Source organism: Perca fluviatilis, chromosome 17 (genome assembly GCF_010015445.1).
Source record: "Perca fluviatilis chromosome 17, GENO_Pfluv_1.0, whole genome shotgun sequence".
Taxonomy (NCBI): domain Eukaryota; kingdom Metazoa; phylum Chordata; class Actinopteri; order Perciformes; family Percidae; genus Perca; species Perca fluviatilis.
In genome coordinates, this window is record NC_053128.1 from 25,870,401 (window position 1) to 25,895,538 (window position 25,138).

General features: G+C 40.6%; 1 protein-coding gene across 22 annotated transcripts in view; it reads right to left on the reverse strand.

Moving 5' to 3' along the window:
* Positions 1 to 24,305, reverse strand: part of LOC120545124 (formin-binding protein 1) — a 66,036-nt gene extending 41,731 nt beyond the window's left edge. For 7 of the 22 annotated variants that reach the window (XM_039779137.1, XM_039779135.1, XM_039779131.1 and 4 more), the window contains exons 1-3: positions 11,850 to 12,223; positions 4,362 to 4,477; positions 77 to 133 (exon numbers count right to left, since the gene is read on the reverse strand). In XM_039779137.1, the coding sequence (XP_039635071.1) occupies positions 77 to 133; positions 4,362 to 4,477; positions 11,850 to 11,996 (320 nt within the window). In that variant the 5' untranslated portion in view covers positions 11,997 to 12,223. Of the gene's footprint in view, positions 1 to 76; positions 134 to 4,361; positions 4,478 to 5,311; positions 5,400 to 6,180; positions 6,598 to 11,849; positions 12,224 to 23,916 lie in introns of those variants that run through there. The other 15 variants (XM_039779143.1, XM_039779141.1, XM_039779140.1 and 12 more) reach the window with 9 other exon arrangements.
* Between the last annotated feature and the right edge of the window lie 833 nt (positions 24,306 to 25,138).

Genomic DNA, 25,138 nt, shown 5'->3' on the forward strand with positions numbered 1-25,138 from the left:
AACAGACCTAGCCGGCTAGCTTTTTGTCAAAATATCCTACATTAATCCATTCTATGTGCAAGATCCTTGAACTTACTTGCTCTCTTCCTCCTCCCGTGAGTTCTTCTTGGGTTGATACTTCTTTGATAAATTCCTGTTAGGACAAAGAGTTCAGCCTTGTCACACATTTCTTACAGTATCTTTCCAAAGAGCACAGTCTGCAGATGGTTAGTGCCCCATTCCCATTATATTTCCCTGACACTGCCATTATGGACCTGCCAAAGGATCATCCAGTGCACAAGTCAATCCAGCAGAGTGCTTTTTTTCTGCTACTTCCACTACCTCCCCTTTCCTCTCCTCAGATCATTAATCGTGCCCTCCCCCCCCCCAGGCGTATGCATGCAGAACCAGTCACCAGAAACAAGCATGCTTTTCTTATGCAGCCATTGCCCTTGTTTTGACTCCGGCTGCATGTTAGTGGCACGACATGAGTTCAGCATGAGGAGGAGGAGGAAAAATTAGATGTTGTGTGGGGATGAAAGAAAATGTGTCGCTGTACAAGCTGTAGGTGAATGGGTATTGTTGGGAATAGGCTGCAAATAGCAACCTTTATTATGGCTATGACTTGTCTTGTCTTCCACAAGTCCTCTGAACATAGCAACTATTGTGTTGTGTGACAGGTTACAGTACATCATGGCACATTTGTTTCACCATGACAGTGTGACACACTCACCACCCGATTGTGCTGATGCTCCGGTTTGATGGCTACTCTGTCAACAGAACATAATAACATGCACTATGCTCTGATGAATTTGGGTGCTTATGCCTTCAGGATCCTTTGTCTAATTAAAAAAAACACTGTTCTCAATTTAAAAAACGAACAACCGAGTGATGCACGTACACACAAAAAACAAAACAGATTGGCACAAACCAGAAAAGCCATTTGAATTTTCACTAAGACAGAGTAACTCTAACAAGGAGACAATAGGGAGTTATACTGTCATTTTCCAATCCAAATTTCATGTCCTACAAGTCAAGCAAATTATTATTACAAATTCTAAAATAAACATCATGATAATTTGTAAAATTATTAGTACACCGTTACAAATACAACACTCCTGTCCACTTTACATATCAGAATCAAAATAATTATTGTAAGTCGATGCAAATTGGTTTGAAGGAGCTGATAACAGTCGGTGGTAGTTGTTTTGTTTTGAGACTATAGCACTGTAGTCACTGATGGAATTTAAACGCCTCAGCTTGTACATGTTGTAAAAGGGGGCAGGCAAAATTCCTGCTGAAATAAATTAATAATGCACGTGTTAAAAAAACTACATGTAATGTGTGTCTCGCTCTGCTCACATCCCCCACGCCTCTCCTCCCCGGTGGTGTTTGGCTCCGCTGTTGCTAGGCAGATCTATCTGTCTGTCTATCTCCCTGTCCTCCTCACCCCATCTCTAATTATAGTGCTAGTTCCCCACTAACTTCTCTCACAGCCAGATGTCATGTGTCAGATTGTATTTGCCCGCTCACCTCAATAACATATTTAAAATACTTTACCCAATACAAAATTAGGGTAGCTGCTAGCACTTAATTGTGATTACATGTTTGTGTATGTGTCTCTGGAAAATGATACCACATGAGTGCATGGCTGCTACATACTGTTTGACACTGTAACCCCAGTAAAGACAGACACTCTTTTAACCCCCCACCCAGTCTCTTTTGTTAGCAGGACTTTATTCCCACTGTGTTATGGATTATGCCAGACTGGAATTTGGGGGGAGGGGAGGGGAGGGGGAGGGGGGAGGTATTAATGCATTGCCCTGCAAAGACTAGACTGAAGCATTGTGCATGTTTACACCAATGCAGTGGAAGAGGATTATTCGTGGGATTAGTTCAGAGTGTGGTTGGTGTGGTGATAGAAATGGTACAAAGTAGTGTAATAGCCAAAGATGACGTTCAATTGGTCCGGAATGTAGGCTAGTTCAAGTAGTCAAACAATTCTTTGCAATTCATCACTTATTCAGCTGCTGATCAATATTTACTATCCTCTTACTGTACCCTGTTCTATAGGCCCTTTTCAATGCCGCCTTTTGACTTGTCATGGCAGGGAGAGCACATGTGTAATTAATAACAATAGGGCTGAAACTAGCAAATATTTTCATTGTCAATCGGCTGAATATACTCTCAGTTGATCATTTGAAAAATCTAATTTTTTTTCACAATCATGTCTTTTCAAAGACCTTAAATTGCTTGTTTTGCCTAATCAACACTCCGAATCCCAAATTACTTTTATATTTAGACCAAGCGGCACGTCCTCATAATTGAAAAAGTTCTGCAAAAAGTTGCAGATTATTTTTCTGTCAATTGACTTAATGATTAATTGACTAGTCATTTCATGTCCCAGTAAGCCAGCCTTGGCAAAACAAGCTCTGTGAAACACTGTTGCTATTCCATTACTTTATTAGATCTTTCTTTTGGTTAGATTAAGCCTGATTTCATGAGCTAAGTTGATTAAAAGGGATAATTAGTCCTGAGGTCAGGCCAACTACGTAGCACCACAACAAAGAAGCACAGTGTGTTGGAAACACAGGAAAACCCTATGACTCAAGCTATCCTGTCAGTACATCCTAATTTCCTCATTTTAGCCTTTTTCTGACAAGTGTGCCAATGTGCCTGTGTGTATAGATAACTGGCCCAGTTTGACAGCAGGCCCTCTGTGTTAGCACAGTGACTGAAAACATCCGCACCATCTGTGGAGCCTGAAGTTCAATAAAAGCCAACCTGCCCTGGCAAGATGACTTTACCCCTGTTCTTTTGTCAAACATACTGTAGACAGATGCTGACTAATTGAATTATGGGATATCGTTATCTGTTCAAATGCAAGTGCAAAGCTCTGCATGTGTATATTTGTGGGCCACAACAATGCTTTAACTTAGCTTTGAAGTAATGTATTTTGGATAAATGTAAGAATTATCCAGTTGTACACATGAACAAAAGCAAATTTAAGCAACAACAAAAAAAAAATTCACAATAATATTTCTGGTCCATCAATAATTTGCTTTTTATAGGCCTGGACGTTTGACATTGTTTCTCTTAATTCAAATGTTTAAGCAAATTATAGAAAAAGAAAGAACCGAACAACTTCAGAGATCGAAACAATCCATAAATATAAAACAGCATTTCGGTGAAAATATTTAAATCTGTTTGATGATTGGATGTGTCTTTGAGTGTGAAAAGTTCATGGGTGCAGGGATATGGTGTATGGGTAATGCGTGCATGTAAACACAGACAGCTAGTCCTATTATCTCAAGCTGACTTAATTCTCAAAAAGTTGAGTGGTATGGGCTGTAGAGGATCTGTTACAGCAGGCTGCTATGTGAATACTGGATTGGTATTGGCTAGTCCCAATGAAATGGGGTGTTGGGGTCAATACTTAGAGCATTAGCCATATTGCCAGGCCTTTTTAAAGATGAGGATTTTGGATTTGGGGGGGAGGGGGCATCTCCTACTGTGTTGGGATGCAGAAGGACTTAGGAGATGGATCCTCTCAGTGCAGGATTGCTCATGCTTCCATCTCAGCCTTGGAAAATCAGTGACTTCATCATAACAGTGGGTGTGTGTGTGTGTGTGTGTGTGTGTGTGTGTGTGTGTGTGTGTGTGTGTGTGTGTGTGTGTGTGTGTGTGTGTGTGTAGGGGGGGGGGGGGATTGTAGAGGGCGGGGTCGACACTTGTGGTTGGAGTGGAAAATGGAAATCTGGGTCAAACCTGGGGTTGATAATGCTGATACCTACTAGTCTCTATGGAAACACAAGCTCCGCCCCATCCCCCCACAACCTGACTTCCTCTTGCCTGAAGCAGAAGCTAGCAACAACAGACAGCGTGCATGCACGAGAGAGGATACAGAAAAGATTCTTTGTAGAAGGAAAAAAAAAAAGAGAGAGGAAGATGAAGGAGGGAATATACATCCTCTTCACATCGGTTTATTTAGATCTGCACTCGAATAAAGCAAGTATGCTTATAATTCATACTTTTCATTTACTGTATTTATAAAGGACAATGCACATTAATCAACTTAAATGTGCCAGTCTTAGCCAGCCAGCTAATTTTCAACTCTAGTCCTTTTTATATACGTTATACTGCTAATGTACTGCTTTCCAAACAGGAATTCTCATTTGAGTTTTCCCTTTCAGAGGGAGGTCAGAGGTCACGGTCAGCTACATAACAAGCTGGGAAGGATTCAGTCTCCTGTTTCAAGGATACTTCAATCCAACATCTACAGCGGGATGGGGTGGGGTTGCTTTATTTAAGCAACCTGGATGGAAAACACTCACCCGAATCACAACCCTGAACATGGATCATAAATCAGCTTGAGGACTCACCTAATTTGTTTTGCATAGTTGGTTTCAATCTCTGATCTCTCCTTGACGAATTTGGTGTACTTCTCCACAAAATCGATCCCCCACTGCGTATGCTTCTCCAAATTGTCAAACTGATCCTGCAGAAAAGAAGAAGAGATTAATGAATCAATTCAAATACAAGGGAGATAGCAATCTACAGTAACAGTATCAAGGATACAGAAAAAAAGCAAGAGAAGAATAAAATTAAAGATTATTTCATCTGGATGGGGAGATGTGAATTGTATACATCGTAGCACCTACTGCTGAATTCAACGCTGCGGTAAATCAAGTTTACGTCTAATACCACCAAATATCCATCTATTCGAGAACAGTCTATACACATTCTTACTAATCTTCTAAAAAAAAATCTACTTTTACTCATTTGTTGTGGGAATATCTGCCTCCCTTCAACCAAAGCAACCAGGCAGCATATGTACGTGTCAGTCAATGTGTTTATTCTGAGCCACTGATCCGACACAAGCAGCTGACCTACTCCCATACGCTACAATTTATACATTTACCACCTTCAAAGGAGGCACTGCCTGGCCAATGACTGACACTGTCATTTTAAGTTGCAGATGTGACAAGTGAGTTTTGCCTTGATAACACGGATATCATTATATCATAGTGTGGTTCATAATAAAAAAAGTCACCAACAGCCTACACTACTGATAATCAAATACAGCTGTTGGAGCTAAACTCATTATTCATGCTTCGTTTATGACTTGTGAGGAAAAAATGAGCCTCTAGTTGGCTGAGGTCACGGCTTGAGATTCATCAGTTCAGAAAAGAGAGCATTTCAGCTGGGATATCAATAAACACACACACACACACACACGCTACAGCTAATCTTATATATATGGCTACTTCCAAACATTCATCTAACGACAGTGTGGGTGTTAATTTAAAAAATTAACCAAATTAAAAACAACCTTGGTGTAGCTCCAACAGTCCCCCATCCTCTCCTCCACCATAGCTGGAGTCTCCCTGAGTCTGGCTAGTAGTTCCCCTAGCACAACACACTAAAGCATGTGAAATGTGTCAGCTCGAAAAGGTCCGACTGATTCTCTGAGCAAACCACACGATGCACTCTGTGACTGCTCGAAGCATCTCTGCACTAAAAGCACTTTTGTAGCAAACACACGGGAAGCGGTTGTGGTGATGAAAAGTTTAAGAGTTACACTCGACCCTGCAGCACTTTAAGGTATCTTATTTATAAGAATTAGAGCATGCTAAAGATTCAAGACCATACACTATTGTAGCTTTATTGAAGTCGCACTATTAAGTGTGAGTAAACCTCTCTCTCAACAAACGTAACAACTTCCCAATTAAAGCACACAAGGACAACAATAGAGTACTTAGAATGGGAGGGACTTCCCAGTGTGCATTGTTAGTCAGTTTCAATGAGCAATCCCTCATCAACAAGCCACTCAACACAAGAATGACAAGGTAACACCAAACAATTAGACATTTTACTGAAACAAAGAGTCAACCTCTCAGCCCCATCACTTGTATTTCTTTTTCTCCCTCTGTTTCTCTGCCCTCAAGACACCTATTTTTTCTAGGTTCCACAACAAGCTTCCCTTCCCCTTTAATGCCCAAGAGCATGCTCACTCTCAGATCTATGTGCCAATTAAAGTCATCAAACAGCATTTGCTTCATTATCACTTGCAGACATCAATTATTCTTGGAAGGAAAAAAAAAACAGACAACAATCAGCACACGTCACTGCAGCCGCATCATGCACAGAGAGCCCTCCTCTCTCTAACACACACTCCTCCACATACATAACTCAGATTACCCTTTTTTGCAGGGGCAACATCTTATCCAGCGTGTCTCCGTGTGGAATATGTACCCTTTTGCAATATCCAAATCCAGAAAATATACATCCAACTCGCCTCTCCTCCCCCTCCAGTGCAGCACGATAAAAAGGCAGAGGTTAGGCTAGGGAAGGCATCCACAAGACCATTTCCAATGTATCCAAAGCGGACCAAGAGCAGATTAGCGTTTGGGTTTAGGAACAATGTCCGCTGACCCCACTCCCACACAGTGACAAACAAACTGCACAGTTGTAGCAAGTAATTCCCTATGGTCCGGAAGGAGCAAGAATCCCAGAAAGCAGGGGAGGAACCGAAGCAGCACTGTCTCCCTCACGCACACATCCACTCTGATTCTGAGGCCACGGCTGCCCACAGCATTCAGGCTTAATGCTCCATCAGGCGTAAGGTGGAATAAGTGGGATGGTAGAGGAGGATAGTGAGAGAGACAGCGGAAAAGCAGAGGGAGGGGGCCTGAGGGGAGGAGAAATGACGGTAGAGGCGGGATTACTTGGGAGGGGATTCAACTTAGAGGGGGGGAGGACTATCCTACTGCTGCTGGGACCTCATAAACTCTTTACTTTACCACATTTCAAATATAATAAAATATATATAAAATAAAGGATGATGATCTGCAGCATGATGAGTCATTTCGAGCACATCAATCTTGGCTAATATCAGGTGGGATAGAAGTTGCTCGAGTAAAATGGAAAAGTCATCAACAAAGCAATTGTCCAGCTCAGAGAGAAAGAGCTGCTTAATAAATGATGAACCTGTGTGGGGCAAGAATCACAGACAACAGCACGTTTAGTGGAGGTGTGTCCGACGTTAGCATACAGTCTTGTTGTCTCCTTGCTTCATTTCATCAACCTCCTGCCATTCCAGCTTGATTTAACTGAGTTGGCATTGTTGATCGGACAAAAGAAACAATTTCAATATGTTAACCTGGTCTGGACATTCTTTTTTTTTTTTATATTTGTCCAACATCTTATTGACCAAACAATACATTGTTAATCGAGAAGATAGATGGCACATTAATAAGAACTGAAAATAACAGTTGCAGCCATACCAACAAAGTCATGATGAGAGGTGTAATGTAAACAAAAAGCTGCTTGCCGTCGCTGCGCTATCGTCATCGTGTAAAGCCCACCTCACCGGTTGGGATTGGTGCCTTGATTTGAAAAACTTGGAAATGTGCTTGACGGCCAGACGGACTTGCAGATCAAATCTCAAATTTGCCGGAAGTTGGTCAGGGTTTTCCCAGGCTACACTGCATGCAAATTATACAAATATTCTGTGACAGTTGGCTGAACAGCTACTAGACTCAAATTCAAACCGGCAAAGGAGTTTTTGTAAAACCTCCTCCTATGGCCCCCGTACTAAAGACCAATAACTCCTGCTTCAACTTCTATTCTGTCATCTGCGGCCTCTGACACCTGACCTTGTTCCTGCAGGAGGGAATAAGTGGGGGATCCCTTCAGGAAACGAACCAGCCCAAACTCTGCTTGTTATTTCAGGATCCAATCCCACTCACTGTGATGCATGTACTATTGTGGTAGTACATGAAAGAAAATAAATAGAACAGTGCCGCTAAATATGTTTTTCATTATCCAGGAAATGGGAAACAGGTTCAAACCGAGAACAAAGGAGACATTTAGCAGTTACTAAATATATGCAGGTTTCGCCCATGTGCTGTAAGAAAACAGATAAATGCTTTTTTAAGGATCAGCCTCCTGACCTCCAACTCTTTCCAAATGGCGATGGAGATTATGGTGCAGTTTAATGTATTAGACTGTCAGTTAATCTGAACTAATGCATATTATTAAGCTACCATTCCAGATCAAATCTCTCGGTATCAGCTGCACACTGAAGGCCCATTTACTTACACCTGCACAACCCCACAACACAGAGGGGTTCTCTTTGCTCTCTGATTATAGTTGACAGAGCACAATCACAAGTACAAGCCTACGACAAAGTAGGGCTGCTCAATTATGGAAAAAAATCCCAATCCCGATTATTTTGGTCAATATTGAAATCACAATTATTTAACACGATTTCTTACTGACTTTTGGAAAGATGTTGCAAATATTGAACTTAAAAAAACAGTGAACAAGTTAAACAAATCAACCGTTAAAGCACCTAGAACTGTGAAATTTCCCTTTTTTTTTTTACACAAGACAAAATAAAAGCTTACCTGCAAAACGAAACGTACAAAATAATCGTTTTTCTCGACTGTTCTGTTTTTATGATCATTAGGAGCTGAAATCGTAATCGCGATAAGAATTCCAATAAATTGCACAGAGAGTCTGGTGCAGACCAACACAGTAAAAAGAAAAGGCTGAAAGGATATTTTAAGCAACTGAATACCTGATAGTGAAATATAACCACTGCAGAATACCTACTGTTGGAATACCACTGGATTTATTGCACTGAATTATTTCACTTTGAAACCCATCTACAGTATCTGAAGATATGCAGTGATGATTGACACAAGATGCAATGTCCACAATAAAAGCAGATACATTTGTAAGTAGCTTCCTATTCCTTCTCATTTCCACCACAGAAGGCAGTAGAGAGTAATAACACTACTTTTAACACCACTGCTGCTGGTGTTTTTGTTTATTTATTTATTTTTTATTTTTTAATCCCCAGTAGGATTCAAAGACACAAGGTCTGAAATAAATGGAGCATGTAGAAGAACTGTTCCCTTACCTGACCACATATTCCCTAAGGACTGATGGGTTTTATATAATAATGCACCTGTCAACCACAGAAGCAACCAAATTATTCTTATTTAGTGCACGATGAATCAACATGGTGCACTAAATAAGAATAATTTGGTCATCTCTGTTTTAGGGAGGATAAAAGGCACGACAAGGAGATCGCAGATCAAGAACTTTAAAAGGAGACAGATCCAGCGATAGATTACCAAACACAAAGTGAGTTGACCCACTTTACAACAAGGTCGTGATAACAGGACTGCAGAATCGTTTTAAAACCTCTATTAAAAAAAAAACTCCTGGGAACACTTCTCGCTTTATTACAGCCTTACCACCTCTGCAGAGGTCAGTTTGCTGCTCTGTTGATCACAGCAAAAAGCAATGTGCCACTAAAAACACAAGAGAAGAAGAGGGGAAAAGGGAGTGTTTCATTGGTAGACTGAGGGGACAGACAACAGGAAATCACTGATTAAGAAGTAAAAAAAAATGTAAATGCTAATGTGAATCAGCCTTAAAAATAAAACACTCAAAACTAATACACATAGTGTTTGATAATAAAAAAAAACACTCCCCCTAAAAGATGCCTGCAACTAAAAAAAAACTCACGTTTTCCTTAGAATCAGAAATGGTATAAACTTTCTTTTACCATATTTTTGTTAACATTATTTATTCCACAGAGACACAGTCTTGATAAATAGATCGCTCATTAATTTAATTGGTAATGTAATAGTGTACAGATTTATTTCAGGTTATATAGGTTATTTCCAGATTTCACAGACGGGTAAATAGTGTGCCTGCTTAGTTGAGTAAGAACAACGGTACGGGATTTTCATATGAACTGACCCCAAACATATAATTGTGGCTTTATTTTCATGAATCCATTAATTAGATGAATATAACTGTGAACCTCCAAGGATTTAAATCACACACAAAAAAATAACAATTTGCAACTATGAAATTGGACGCAGTAGTACGAATACATTTGTAGAAGGACGAAAGAAATGTTTATAACTTTCCAAAAAATGGGTTCAAGCTCTCACAACTAAGTTTCAAACATTCCAAACGTTAGCTTCAAGCTTTCAGATTGTGTCACAGTGGTATCTATATGAAGTCTACCCTCTGACAGGAAACTTGTTGAGTTGCGACAAAGAAAAGCAGATGCCACGCCAGAGTAGGGGAGGGGGGGGAATCCACAATGCAGAGGGGACAGATGTTCTGCTGGAAGGACAATGGGATAAGAGCCCTTTAGATGCTTTTGTCTTTTTATTTAATGGTTCAATGTGTTGAGCTAGGACAGTGACTAGACTGACTGAAACCCCATATAGCTCACTGTCCCATACTGACCTCATTCATTGCTTAAGATTGCAGAAAAAATGTGTCATTGTCAGAGAAACTGAAACTATGATGGAAGTACTGCTTGGACGATACCTACACACATATTTGGTCTGATTAGTAAAAGGAGAGAAGGTGGTTTCGGAGTGGTTTTTATGCTCTCGTCTATTAGAACCATTACGGTAAAGATGAATGAGTTATTACAGGAGCCTTGCAGTCATCCAAAAGTGGTCATTAGGCAGTGAGGGTCCTGCCAATTCAAAAAATAAACAAATAGTCCAATTGTTCTAGCAAAAATAGCCCTGTCTCATTGAATTAAGCAAAGCAGCAGAAAATGTGCAAAGCTCCGGAGTTGCTCTAGTAATTATCCAAAGCCTTATACTTCCTACTGACCATAGCAGACACACCAGAGAGATGACTCAGAGACCCTCAGTAAAGCAGAGCCACTGAAATCTACGGTGGTCCATGAGTCAATGCGAGTCTTCACTGTGTCTCATGACAGTGGGCGTCCAGCAGCAAGAACAAATATTTTAAGGGAGATGCCAAACCCTCTCTCAAGCACACGGCGCACTTTGTCCAAGAAAGCGGGGCGGAACAATGCCTCCATTGCCCAGTGTAACCCCTGTGTCAGAGAGGAAAAGGGACAGTAGCCTCACACACACACAAACACACTGATCAAAGACTGATCATCATGTGCTTTACTGAAAAGTTGCCCTGAGCTATTTTTTTCATTCGGTTGTAAAGGGTTGAGAAGGGTTTATTAGCCCCGTGCCCACCCACACTAAATGACGATTTAACACATGAATGCAAACAAAAGACAATTTACACGACTGTCAAAATAAGCTAATGCAGCAACGCAATGCAATACATCTATTTTTCTGCATAGGATGAGTTTTTACATTTTTGATTCAGTCACTAATAACCGAGCTAATATTTGCATGGAGACTTTCACTATCACTGTAAAGGTTCAGTCATTCACTGCCTGACTAGCTATGCAAAATATTACTCTGGAAGAACAACACAAACACATGCCCATAGGAAAATGCACACATGTACACACCGACGTTCTGCAAAATACGAGCAGCTGTTTGGGGCAGTGAGTGACCTTATGTGTGAGAGCTCTTGTTTGCATGCCATGTAGATATTTATAGAAACAACGCCTCTGTCAGTCTGAAATTTAAGAATGTGTGTTAGCGTATGCATGCACACGTGTATTATGCTTCTGTGCTCATAAAGCATTTCATCTCTGTGCCTGCTTTTGCACGACCCCGACTGCTATTTAGTCCCTCTGCCTATGTCCATGTCACTTAACAGTATCATGTATGAGTAATCGACTCACTCGATAAGAAATACCAGCCCTTGTTGCGGTGGTTAGGCCACAGGAAATTGCTGCCTCTCAGTTGAGTCATAGTAACCGGAATGGTGGTCAACTCCTTCACGGATTCAAAAATAAACTTTTATATCAGCATTCTTTTAGGCTCTGACCTCGTAAAATTCCTATAAACTGATTTAGCAATTACTTTTTTTGTCTAATTGTTGAATTAAATGGAAATTGATTTAAAAAAATAAATAAAAATGTGCAAGAATCCTTTTACACTTACAGCACTTGCCAACTTCATCTGCAGTAGCATCTGCAGATACTCTTCAAAAGGGCTCAGCTGGTGCTCTTCCTTTTGCTCCTCCGTTTCCGATTTCTGAGAACGAACACTGTCCATGAAAACAAAAAACTCACTTCTTCGGCGCAACATGGTCCCGGTTTTCACAAGACAACAAAGTAGAGAAAAGGAGCTCCGAACGAAGTTAATCCATCTTAGAGGAGGGACATACGATAAAGGAGCAAATCCTGGTCAAGCAAAGCAGGATTTAAGATCTTGCATATAGTAACGCAAAGATTGAATCCAAACACATCATATATCCTGGTAATCAAGGAATATATTTATCAATCAAAGTGCACCCAATGCAGGCAGAACAAAAAGTATAATGTGAGGGAACAACAGAACTGTTGTAACCAGCACAGAACTTGATTTAATGACGTTGTCATTAATCTGATTAGTCCACCTTCCTTCTAACTACCTTAACCACCCAATAGGACGCTGCCGTTCTGTGGATTATCCCTGCTAGGCCAGCAAACACACATTAGCCATTGTTCTTGTTGAGCTGTTTTTGTACTTTTTAGAGGATAAGGCTCTTTATTTCTTATATAACACATTCTTTTTGCCTGAAACATTTGAACTTTATATTACCAATATGAGAGACACTATATACTTAACTGCTACAACAAGCAAGCTATCGGCTTGTTCATTCAGCGAACGAGTTGGAGGTAATCCAGATCTGGCTGAGGTCATCTCATAGCCCATGAGCTTGATAACATTATATGGATGTTAACGGCTGAGTATTGATGGGAGAAATCAATCCATATAATGGCACGGATGGACCTGGTGTTTGTACATTGGGAATAAAATCTACTAATAGTCTCACTTTCAGCTGATGAAGGTAGAAGTATTCTTTTTTTCATTGAGACATTTTTTTAGGAGGTTTTAATCATCCGAGTCTAAGGTCTAAGGACAGAGGGTGTTGTATGCTGTGCAGATTGTAAAGCCCCTTGAAGAAAGTTGTAATTTGCAATATTGGGCTATAAAAATAAACTTAACTTTCAAATGTAAAACATACTATCTTGGCCCCAATTCTTTACTTTTCTTTAAGTACTTCTAAGGGATCCATACCAAGATGTCTATGTTAAAAACAAATGACTATTGGCCAATATACCATTTTTTTTTTTTTAACCTCCCAGAGAGCAATATCAGCCTAAAAGATCGGACCGGCTACACCATGTCCTCATTGTCCAGTACAAATGTAACACATGAAACATGTTAAGGGGCCAAAGTGGTGAGTTAACACTTTCAGTGTTACTGTAAATGACACCCCTGCTCAGCTGTCCACTAGCATGCTATACATGGCTCAGGTGAGTCTCTGGCCATGGCACTCAAGCTATGTGCTGCCGTGACATGTCTTATGTAGCCCTTTTTTCCGCTAAAGAACAACCATGATTTGAACATAATAACTACCGGTACATGTTTTCTTGCAAAATAGTCAAAATAGTACCCTTTTGATTGCTAGGTGTGAGTCTTTGAATTTAATCATACTGTAGGAACATTCAGACGGGGGGAAATAACATACAAACAGCACTAGCATGCAATTAAGTAGTAAATGAGAGACTAGATTAAACATATCTGTGTCTTACACTTACACCCAACTGTGTCTCACTCACAGTTTTAGTTCATAAATAGATCTGTGTGACGTGCTGCCTTTTTTTTTTCTGTCAGCGTCTCGAAAGGCTCCTCTTCTTGCAATGGCTCTTTACTCACTACAGCTACAGTTTGATAGCTTAGCTTCAGATGACAAGAGTCAAATCTCTCCCTTGAGGATCAAATCTGGCTATGTGCCAACCATGTGTCGCGGTCCTCTTTCGAGTCCCAGATCCCTTGCTTTCCTCTCCAGGTAAAACAAGAGTGTGTGGCACTCGTTGTCCGTGCTGCTGATGCATTCCCCTGCTGTAGTAGTTCCCTACTTACTGTCACAACTCATTCAACTTTGACGCTGCAGAAAGGTGTCATAAGACGAGATAAAAGTCATGCAGACAAGTAAGGCTGGTGCAGCCAATGAGCGGGGGTTGTTATTTTTACCCAGAGCATTGTATTTCGCTGGAATGGTCTGCTGGTGGCAACACAAGATTAACATAGCTGCTGTGGTTGATGGTGTGGTTTTCCTCAACAGCGTTGAATTCTACTAGATGAAAAGTCAACACTTTAACCTGCTAACAGCCCACAGGGACTTCTAGCTTTATTCGGTCTCGCAAACAACGAAAAGGTTTTACGCTGATGCTAGAATATCTACAATCTTTTATTTGTGCGGGGGCCCAGAGGACTTGGTGTACACAAGTACTTTCACTGTATATTCAAAATGAGCTCAAATATCTGGGTGGTCCTTCTTTTGCTAGCAGCGCAAACGGTTTTTCAATTTCTCTGAATTTCACTCCATCCTGACATGTCTCATCTCAGGATATGAGTAAAGATGGCACTTCTTAAGAGGCTGCCTGGCACGGCAAGCAGAAAATCCAACTTGGAAAGACTCAGATAGCTCAGCGTGTTTAATGCATCTGTATGCTCCCAGTTTTCTATGCTAATGTACAGCATACTAGGGGGTAACACCCACTCGGAGAGACCTGTAAACTTATCAAGTTTGTGAGTGAGACCATCTCTGTTATTGAATGAAGCCAGCTCCCACTAGAGGAAGTGATGGATATATTTTCACGTCATTTAGTGCCAAAACCATTTACTAATACAATCAACGACCTCCACCCTCTCTGTCTGGCATCACGCACACTAATAAATGTCCACAGCGCCCCACATACTGCCCTATTATAAATAACTCCTAAACGGAAAAAAAGATATTCCCGCTAAAGCAAAAAAAGGTTTTGACAAAGCATCCTGTGGAATCGTGAGCATTAACAGACCACAATGATGTACTATCTTGCCAAGAAGCCTCCTCACGCCCACACAGCCTCTCAATAATCACAAAAATGTGAGGTTAATTCTCCCACTGTAAGAGGACAAACCTAAGCTAAGAAACATAGAAAATCTTATTTTTGAAGTATCACACACGATTGTTACCATTAACATCAGTCTGACAAAGGCAATTACGGGAGAGTGGAACGTAAATGAGTCAGTGTGATGAAAGCAGAGAGAAGAAGAAAGAAAGAAAAAAACACAAATGAGGAAATGTTAAGAAAGGCGAGAGTGGGCTGGACATTTCCATATTTTCATGCAGTGTGGGAGACCAATGTGTGGTAACTGCACGAGCCAGTTTTCATCATGGCTTTGAATGATTTCACATTAAGCAGCCGTAAAGTAACTGCTGAAAGGGTTCAACGTGGTACCGACAAAGTCTACCACGTCTGGTATCCCTTCAAAATGAAAAGACGAGCAGAAGACCCACTGTTTCTCGGCCTTCATGATCACAAAACAGGACAGATGGAGAACTGAGTCAATACAATTTACATTAGCACCTTAAGCACTTTACCACACACGCGTCTACACTCGCTGTGTTTTGCGAGCTAGCTGCAGCAAACATCTGTGCTGTCACATCCATTTGCTTTTTGGGAATAATAAACATGGACTGCAAAAAACACTCCAGAGGTCAAATCTGTACCAATAAAAGGAAATGAAAATCCTCCTCGCATTCAGTCGTAACACATAGAATTTCCTTTTGCACACAGAAGCAGCGCGTAGCGGTGTGTGCGCTCCGCGGAGATCTGCTCTCCAAGCGTAAAAATCTATTTATATTTTTTACACGAGGTGTTAGACAGAAATGGATCATAAAGTATCTGTATTTCTTTTAAATTAAAACTACCGATATGCAGGAAACGACTTAATGACTGCGAATGAGCGTATTTTGGCAGTTTCATTTGGAGAGTTTCTGTTTGGATTTCGTGTTTCCCTCACCTGCGTCCTCTGGTAACAGCTGACAGCAGATCAACAGTCAACAATCACAGAGCAAAAGCTCAGCGTCTCCCGGTTAAAAGATACATCCCGTGGCACATACGCAGGTACAAACGGTCCGCATACGTTACGCGTTCAATGTAGCCAAAACTGACATGGATTAATATCACATTTTTATAAATCACAAAACCTATTTTGAATGCCACCTGCTAATGGCTCTTTTTACTGAATACTTGTGTCATTCTGTGCACACGTTATCACTCTCCCACTACTTGTTTATAAGCTACACACTGTACCTTTATAATGAGGTACACTTAGGCTTAAAAGCTTTAATTGTTTCCATGGAGAAGTTGCAGAGAAAAGAGGTTGAAGCCCTTTGTTCATCCTTCACTCAAAAGGTTGTAAAACAGTGCAGGCAATCTCTGTGCTCATGCTAGTCCATTACTCTGTTGGGGGGGAACTCAATGCTGTCCCAGCCTAAAGAACAAATGACACAGTCTGTAGTACAATATAGCAGTGATTAGGAGAACATGGAAGGCTATGAGGCTCAGGTGACAATATGTCAGAGCTCATGTGACTGAGACCCAACAGCAATATCATTTCCAGCGTCACAGCGGTGATTAGAGGCCGACTTTACAGATTAGAGGCTGCAACGGTCTGTGGCAGGAAGGATTGAGTCGCCTTTTCATGGACGAAGATGACAACATGGCTCAAACCCCTCCCTGCTATCCGCTCCGAGGAAGCGGAATGCCTACAGCTGTTGTTTCGAAAAAGCCCAAGACAGAACATCTCAATTAATGGTTTAGTGTATAAAGCATTTCATTTATACATATGTTTATTTGGTTTATGGTTTATTGTTTATTTTGTTATTATTTTTGTTGTATGGTCTTAAATATTGTAGTTTACTGTGTCATCTTTTCTTCATTTTTGTTTGGGTGGGGGAGGATATGTTCCTGTTGCGAATTGTATGTTTTGTATGTTGTTTAAAAAAGAAAAAGAATGCTAATCACAACAACAACATTTTCGTGGAGATGTCAACAAATATCTCATTTTGTATTATTATTTTTTCAATTTACTACAGTGTAAGGACAAGAAAAAACGGAAAATTCTCCCATTCGAGAAGCTACAAGCTTAAGAAATGACTTAAAGGATAAATCGATTATAAAAAATAATTGCAGATTAATAATGTGTCGTCTATTAATCGAACAATTGATTCATCTACTAATTGTTGCAGCTCTAAATAGAAATGTCAAAGGATAATCTATTGGATGCAGCTTAGTTAAACAGAAATACTAATTGCCATGATGTACAGGTTTACAAATATGTTACACCAAAGTGAAGCTACAACTACATATGCGTGTTTTCCAAAGGGTCGTACAAAATGGAAATGCCTATTTTTTGCAATCTGCATGTCTTACATATATCAAGGTGACCCTACTCTATTTGAATACCCCCCTGTCCTCCTTTCTTTCTGCTTCTCGCTCCCCAGGGTGCAGACTGAGGCCTACTGATCAGATGTGGATCCATTCATCACTATTTTACTGTCATGCAGGTTCAAAGAAAGAGCTGAAGAGAAAATGGGCTCGGGGTGGTATCACTGAGTCAGCAGGTGGGTGGCTATAAGTATAAGATTTAATGGGGGGTGAAGGGATGTCTGTCGTAGTCTGCCAAAGGTTTCAGTCTCTGACACTCCCCCACCAGCCCCCCCTTACTTCAGCCCACTGACAGAAGGAAACAAACTAGCTCAGGTTTCAGTCCTGGAAGTGCAGGGGAACAGCAGGGGGTGAGGCTGGACCCTGGGGGAGTCTAAGACAAGATGAAATACAAAAGCAGAAAACACTGAGGAAATCTCAGTCTAACACCAGGCTGTTTCAGACTCATAATAACACTACCACGAGATCCGCCCTGATATCTCACTGCTGTGAATGCATGACTGAAATCCCCAAAAACGAGACCATGTGGTTTTGATTGAACGTTTCAGTCGGTGTCCCTTTGGCAAAGTCTGGAGCACCACTTAATGACATGAGAGAAAACAATTTAAAAAAAGGCCTCTCCAGACAATACCACTTTCCCTTCTCAATTACATGAGGGGCGATGGCTTACAGATAGGCGTGTGCCTACAATTAAAAATGCTGGACAAACAATCTATCAAGCTGTCCCCAATGGCAAGACAGATATTCACGCCTCAACTGACACTGAATAAACAAAGTAACGCACCATTTCAATAATGTAACTGGCAAAGCATGGTTTAGTCAAGGACCACACATGGGTGCCTTTTGCCTACTATTTTAAAGCCAATGCTAATGACCCCAGTGCAGTTCAACTTACCTTAAGCTGCTGCTCTTTCAAAAGAGTTTCAGCCTTGTCCATGTTGCCTCATCAATAGTTGGGTGACAGGACACAATCCTTTTATATCCTACAGAATATGAAGAGTGGGCTTCTGCATGTAACTGTGAGAACAGTAGCTTACTTCCAGTTCCCAAGCTAACCCCACTGGAGAAGTGAAACATTTAAGGTGTGGCATGGAAAGGTGATGTAGTCTTTTTTTTTTAAACATAAAGCCGGAGGAGAATATTTAACCTATTTTTATTTATTTTTTTCATTTTAAGCTACGTATTTACTGCTGTCTTGTTTGATCTCCCTTGGCATAATAACGTTGGCCTGGTTAGTAGCACCTCTGCTGCTTAGAGTGCCAGCTCTAGCTCTGACACCCAAGCCCCAAGAGCAAATACTTCTAAGATGTTGCAGTGTACCTTTCTTAGAACTTTCTACAACAAGCACAGCTATAACTTAATTTAGAACGGCTAAAACGGTCATAAAATCGACTGTTTTAGTCCTTTGATTAAATTTATTTTTCTGACCCCTGTTTTGCTGAGAAACAGTCACATGTTTTACCTCATTTTGACTTCCTTGTTCCTTTGGTTGCGTTTTTTACATAATGCCTCTTTTGGAAGGGGTTTGGGGACCTTACTGTGCATGCACTCATGTGATGCTGAGCCATTTACTTCGTTCTCTGTTAGTACAAAAAGTAAACAACAACCATTTCCTAAGCCTTTGACCAAAACTTTTCCATCTTCCATTAAATTTCAGTACTATGCAAAACAACTCTGTCAAATATATATATATAGATAGATAGATAGATAGATAGATAGATAGATAGATAGATAGATAGATAGATAGATAGATAGATAGATAGATAGATAGATAGATAGTGAGGTTTATTTCCTTAAATATTTGCAGGTGATTCAAAGAGCTGGACACTCCTCTGCAGCATAAGAGTCTCCTTAAGCAAACAATGTTTTTGAAACACTTTTGTTGTTGTTGTATACCTTGTTGGTAATGCTACAAGGACGGGCCAGTGATGGTCATAATTTTCATGGCGGCAAACATTCCCAGAGTCTGTCTTTAGGCGGACGGTGAAGACTATAATCAGTGCTATGATGTTGCACCAAAGGCATTCAGCATTTTGGAGTCTATCAACTGACTGCGGTGCTTTACTCATGCTGATGCACAAAGCCTAAACAATAGCCATAACCTCCCCAAACAGGTCTCTATTGAAATAAAGTTCTATGCTTCTCACTTTATGAACCAGTAACGTTGTATATCACAGCAAGGCCCATTTGCAATACCTCAACCAAAGCAGTCGTGTTAGTGAGAGGTTGAGAAACCCTGCTCGACTGTAACTTCCTGAAACACCATTTATCTTCCTGTTCACAGCGAGGAACAGGATGAGCATGATAAAATGCATGTGTGGTGCATGTGGTGCCTCATCCTTCATCCGTCATGTTGCACCATCTAGCCTAATTTTTGAACTTCTAAACTTACTTTGGGTTTTTGGACTATTAGTTGGACAATTAAAACATAGCCCACGACAGGCCGTCGCTTTGCATCATGACGCCCCTAAGCTGTGATAATCACAACATATCACACACTGAAGTGAGCTAAACTGTAAACCACCAATGAATCAAAATATAAAATGTTCCTCTTATCTGTGAAATAAGCATGTGACCAGCAATATGAAAGCTATAGTCAAATTCCAATTGAAATTGATTTTTATTGACAAAAATAATGAAAATATAATAACAATAATAAAACAGGTCCCCACTGGGCTGGGTGGCTAACGTTAGCCTACACTAGCAGCTAGCATAGGCTATTTATTTTGCTTAATATTAAAGAGTTAGTTCAGATTCACCAAAGTCCCACAATAACACAAACTAACTAACCGATCGAGGAAGCAGTCGAACAGCAACTTCCATGCTCAGTGAGGTAAAATTACTGTTTTTGTCAATGGAATCTGGTGGCTTTGACAAACATCACAGATAATGGCCTCATTTCCCTGTCGGAAAGGGTTGTCTGACGGCAGGGTAAGGCGGTGAAAATATTCCAAATATAACGCACACTGGTAGAGCGGCCTGGGTTCAAATCCAACTGGCAGCCCTTTGCTGCGTGTCAAACCCCCCTCCCTTTCCTGTCTTATCTGCTATCACTATCTGATAAGATAAAAATGCCCAAAAAATAATGTTAAAAAGAAATTTGTCTAATTTTAGAGTTATACTTATTGTATAAAGGAATTAGACGTATGATAACCACATACCGCTAGGGTTGGGCATCATTTGGATTTTAAGAATTCGGATTCCAATCCCAATTCTTCCTTTCGATTCCAGTAATTCTCGATTCCGATTCTTTGAGGGGTGGAGTTAAACCGGTCCCATGCTTATTTCACAGATAAGAGGAACATTTTATATTTTGATTCAATGGTGGTTTACAGTTTTACCAGACTTTTTCAACGTTTAAATAAAGCCATACTTTAGAGCCCCGCTTACTGTGCTCCGTGGCTGCAACACAACAAGCACCAGGAAGTACGGTGTACCAAAACTCGCACATGTTAAATTTGATCGGATTCAAAAACAACGGTTTCCAAACGATTCCAATTAAAAAAAATGATTCCATTGGAATCGTAATATTTTTTTAAACAATTACAAGTTGGAACCCGTTCTCAATGCCCAATCCTACATACCGTGGCTATGAACCAATCAGATTGCTTGATTTGAGGTATCAGTTTTATAAAACAAATCAGTTGAATTACTCATCATGGACTCTAGATAATTGTGATGAGCATTTTTCACAATTTCTTTGACATTTCATTGACGAAATGGATTTATCAAGCAAATATCGTTAGTTGCATCCCCCACAAGGTACTTCTGGCTTGAACCGCAACATCCTGCCGTGGCCCTGCATTAAAGTGTTGCCACAGCAACGGCGCTGCTGTTACTGTATGTTTTGCTGTTTGATCTAGTTTGGGACAACAAGAAAATAAGCTGTGTGCTTATTTTCTCCAGTGGCAACAGCCACCTGTAGAGTATGGCTGTGCTCTGTCTGCTGCCCTATTGCATGAACTAAGATTAAAGGAACAAGTGTCTGGATTCCATTCAGCCTGCTAAAGGAAAAAAAAAAAAAAAAAAAGCAAGCATCTGGTTGTAATACAGTATTCTCTGCAAAAGCTCGGTCTCTGTTTAAAAAAACTATCAAATGTTTTCCAGACTGAAGGTACACATGAAAGCCTGTAAGATGTCTTCAGGCTATGTTCGAGTTGCATGACTACCTGGGCAGCAGTGTTTCTCGGTCAAGAGTTGCAGTAGTAAAGTAAAAATGCTCTGACATCACTGGGAAAAAACGGAAGAATGTGGAGTACTCGTGTTTTTCTCTGTGAACTTTGCACCAGGTAAATTACTGGAGAATTCAGAGGAGTGCCCCCCTCCCTTCCTCTTTTTCTTAGAAAGAAAAACACATCCCTGATTTAACTATTATCAGGCCCCTTTGTTGGGGCCCAACTCATAATATTGACATTAGACTGCAGTTTTATCGTAGAAGAAAAGTGCTCCACATTGCAGTATTGTGATCAGGTGTTTTGCAGAATTGTCAGCCTACGAATGGTGAGTTTAAAGTGATTAAAATGTGACCCTTCCTGCAGGTTCAAATGCAAACTCCATGTAGTAACTTGCAAGCAGTCACACATGCATGTTTGCACTGACACACACACACACACTAAAACATACCACCATTTAATCTAAATGTGCAATGAATCCTGATTCAACATGCCAGCACCTCTTCCAGGCAGTTTGTCAACACACAGACAGCAGAATGACAGTGGATCATTTCCACACCAAAATAAATAACAAGAGCCACTGAAACAAAACCTTAACAACAGGAATTCCTCTCACCACAGCTGCTTATTATCAAGTCGTAAAAATAGTTTGACACGGTCCTGTAATCTTCGTTATTTCCATGCTGTAGTTGGGAGGAGACGAGAGACTTTTCAAATTTGATTCACGAGCCAAATATAAAGGCTATTTTAGATAGCAAAAATCTAAGAAATGCCATCTGCATCATCATAGCGTTGTTATGATAGCATTGTTGCTGTCTTATTACAGCTTCATATGTCGCTATCAGCTGGCACACAAGCACTATTACAACCATTTTGGCTAGCAAAATTTGTTCGCAAATGTTTGCTTGAGTGTGGTGTGCGACATCATGTGAGGACATTACGCACAGGATTTTATTCGCTTCATAGCCATCAAATGGAAACTAGTCTATATCCACGACGACCCCCAATTTCGGGATTGCTCCGTTGCCACCGGATGTTCGTTACCTCTTTCCTCTTCCTCTTTATTTGTTTTGGAATTTCAACCATTTATGGTGATCTATGGTTAACTGCTCCTCAGATCTCTGCAGGGTAAATCCAGACAGCTAGCTAGACTATTTGTCCAATCTGAGTTTCCTGTTGCATGACTAAAACAACTTTTGAATGTAGGCTACACATGTTCCACCAAAACTTTCCGTTTGCAGCAGCACCGTGTCTTTGTCCAGAGCCTAGGGCTCAAGACAATTGTGATTGGTTAAAAGAAATGCCAATAAACCAGAGCAGAGTTTTTCTCCCATCCCGGAATGCTGTTATGGACTAGCCAGACCTTTATCCGCATGAATGTTTTTAGCGAACTTCAGATAATTCCATTGACAAGTGCATGGAAACATAGCTAGTTTGTCTGATTATGGGGAAATGCCACTGATACAGTGGCTGGCTGGCATGATAAGGGCTACCGCTTGGTTGTAAGAAGTTAAGCAATCCTTAAAAGTGAATTTCAGTGAAAAGTGACATCATTGTAAAGGAATGTACTGTAGTAAGGTCACTGGGCTTCTACTTTGTCTTCTAATGTTGCTCATTAAGAATGCCTGATGAACCAAATCAAACATTCATAGGATATAAGGTCATCGTAGGTCCCCCTGATGTTGTGACAAGTGTGTAAGGACACAACTCTAGAGGTTCTGGTACTCAGTCAGATCAATTTAAGACTAACCTATCATTCCCTGTGTATAGATAGCCTACATGCCCCAGCTTTAAGGTTGTGGATACAATTTCAAATTATAGCTACAAGATTCTTGTCATAAAGCCATGTCTCATTTTTCTCATCCTGGTGTTTAATATAAATAAATAAATATAAGAAATTAGCAAGCTATTTATGCTTTTAATTGCTAGGCTACTTAAGTGCAAAAGCTTGAGCAGTTGCTATTCACCACTGTTTGTAACGCTTTAGTACTCTTCTGTGTACAGATAAATAAGATAACTCAACAATACTTCCTCTACCGACAGTGATAATACAGCCTGTGAAATGCACGTTTTGCATATTAAAATTTGCATATATTTCTAAAACCATTAAAAAAAAAAAGTCACTGCTAGCTACATGAACAACCTCAAAAACTTGGCACCGCAGGAAGAAGCTATAGGCTATGCTATAATGTGAGGGGGTGTGTATGTGTGCAAAGCGTGGTTTGAAATGCTCAAATGTTAACTAAAATGGATGGTTAGCGAGCTCGGATTTTCACGCATGCCCTCCTTGCCAACTACACCGTGTTACACTGGATGTGGCAACGACATGTAACGCAAGCAAAAAATAAATAAATAAATAGCCTACATAAGCTTCTGTGATTATCGCTACAAATTAGCTGGCTATGGTCACAGAGGCTGGACATCCACAAAGCAGCGCATACTAAACGTCGTGTTAGCGGCTAAAACATGGAGCCGCTGCGGTTCGTCACCCGCACGTTTATTTCGAGCTCGATAAACAAAACAAAAAAGCCGTTAATAAAAGATACAAGTGTACAAGAGACTCACCCATAGCTCTGACCCCCAGCTCATGGTTTCAGTACGATGTCCTCTGAATAATCCACAACTCGTTTGAGGTGTTTTTTTTACCACATACAGCGGCAGACGTGATGTTTTGCCTTTTTTGATATTCGCCTGTCAACGACCGTGTTCTGTGTAAAAAAAAAAAATTGCTCGTTTTTTTTAATTTTTTAATCAACGTCTCATTCTGTCTGATAGGCTACAAGATGGCCAAGAGCTGCAGCATAATCTTCAAACAGGATAGTCTCGCTATATGCAGCGCGCGGGCACCCGCTTTCGACCCAATGACAGCTGCTCTTGCGCGCGCACAGGCAAGAGAAAAAGAAAACGAGAGTTGGTGGGGGGTGTTGGGGTGCCACTGCAGGGTTGTCCAATAAAGCCTTTACAAATATCGGCGTCCACTCACTATTCCTCCTTGTGCGTTGGAAGTGATGTGAATGCTGAGGGAACGCGGGGTGCTATGGGGGGGGGGGGCTGGTGGTGGTGGATAGGGTTCAAAAAGGTCACCACCCTCGGCAGATGTTTCATTGAACATCCCCCACAGCATGGTTTAATACTAAGTTGTGGGCAACCCTACTTTGTCTTTGTCTCTCTCTCTCTCTGTGATAAGACCTAAAGTAGCCTAATCATGCAGGACGTTGACAACACCCTAGATTTACTTGAACACTTTAACCCACAGCAGCCACACGCTGCAAGAGTGTTGGGCTGAAGGTGGAGTAGAGTTTAATAACTTTGATGCACTCAGAATGAAGAGATAAAATGGCAGACACCTTGCTGCTCAGCTGATGGAAGAAGGCATCATAAAAAGGGCAACATGTCTAATTCAAAACCTTTGGCCCCAACTGGTGGCCTTTGTCTGCAGAAACAGAACCACCAGACGCTCTGTTACCATAATTATGACCTGATATAAGCTGTGACCTGTTATCAGCTATACATCTATATGGGAAACAAGTTGTGGATCAGTTTGGTGCACTCATCACCCCCATAATTCATCCCAAGATTGCAACTCATCTGTGCATTCACATCTTAATTTTTTTTTTTTTTAATCTCTGCTACTTATAGTTGCTCTATCTCGTTCCTATTGATAATATTTCTTTCCAGTTGCATTAGTCTGTTTATGTTGTTTGCATTTATTGTTGTATGCTGCCATCTTGGACATGGTCTCTCTTGAAAGAAAGACTTACCTGGTTAAAGGAAAATAAAATGAAAT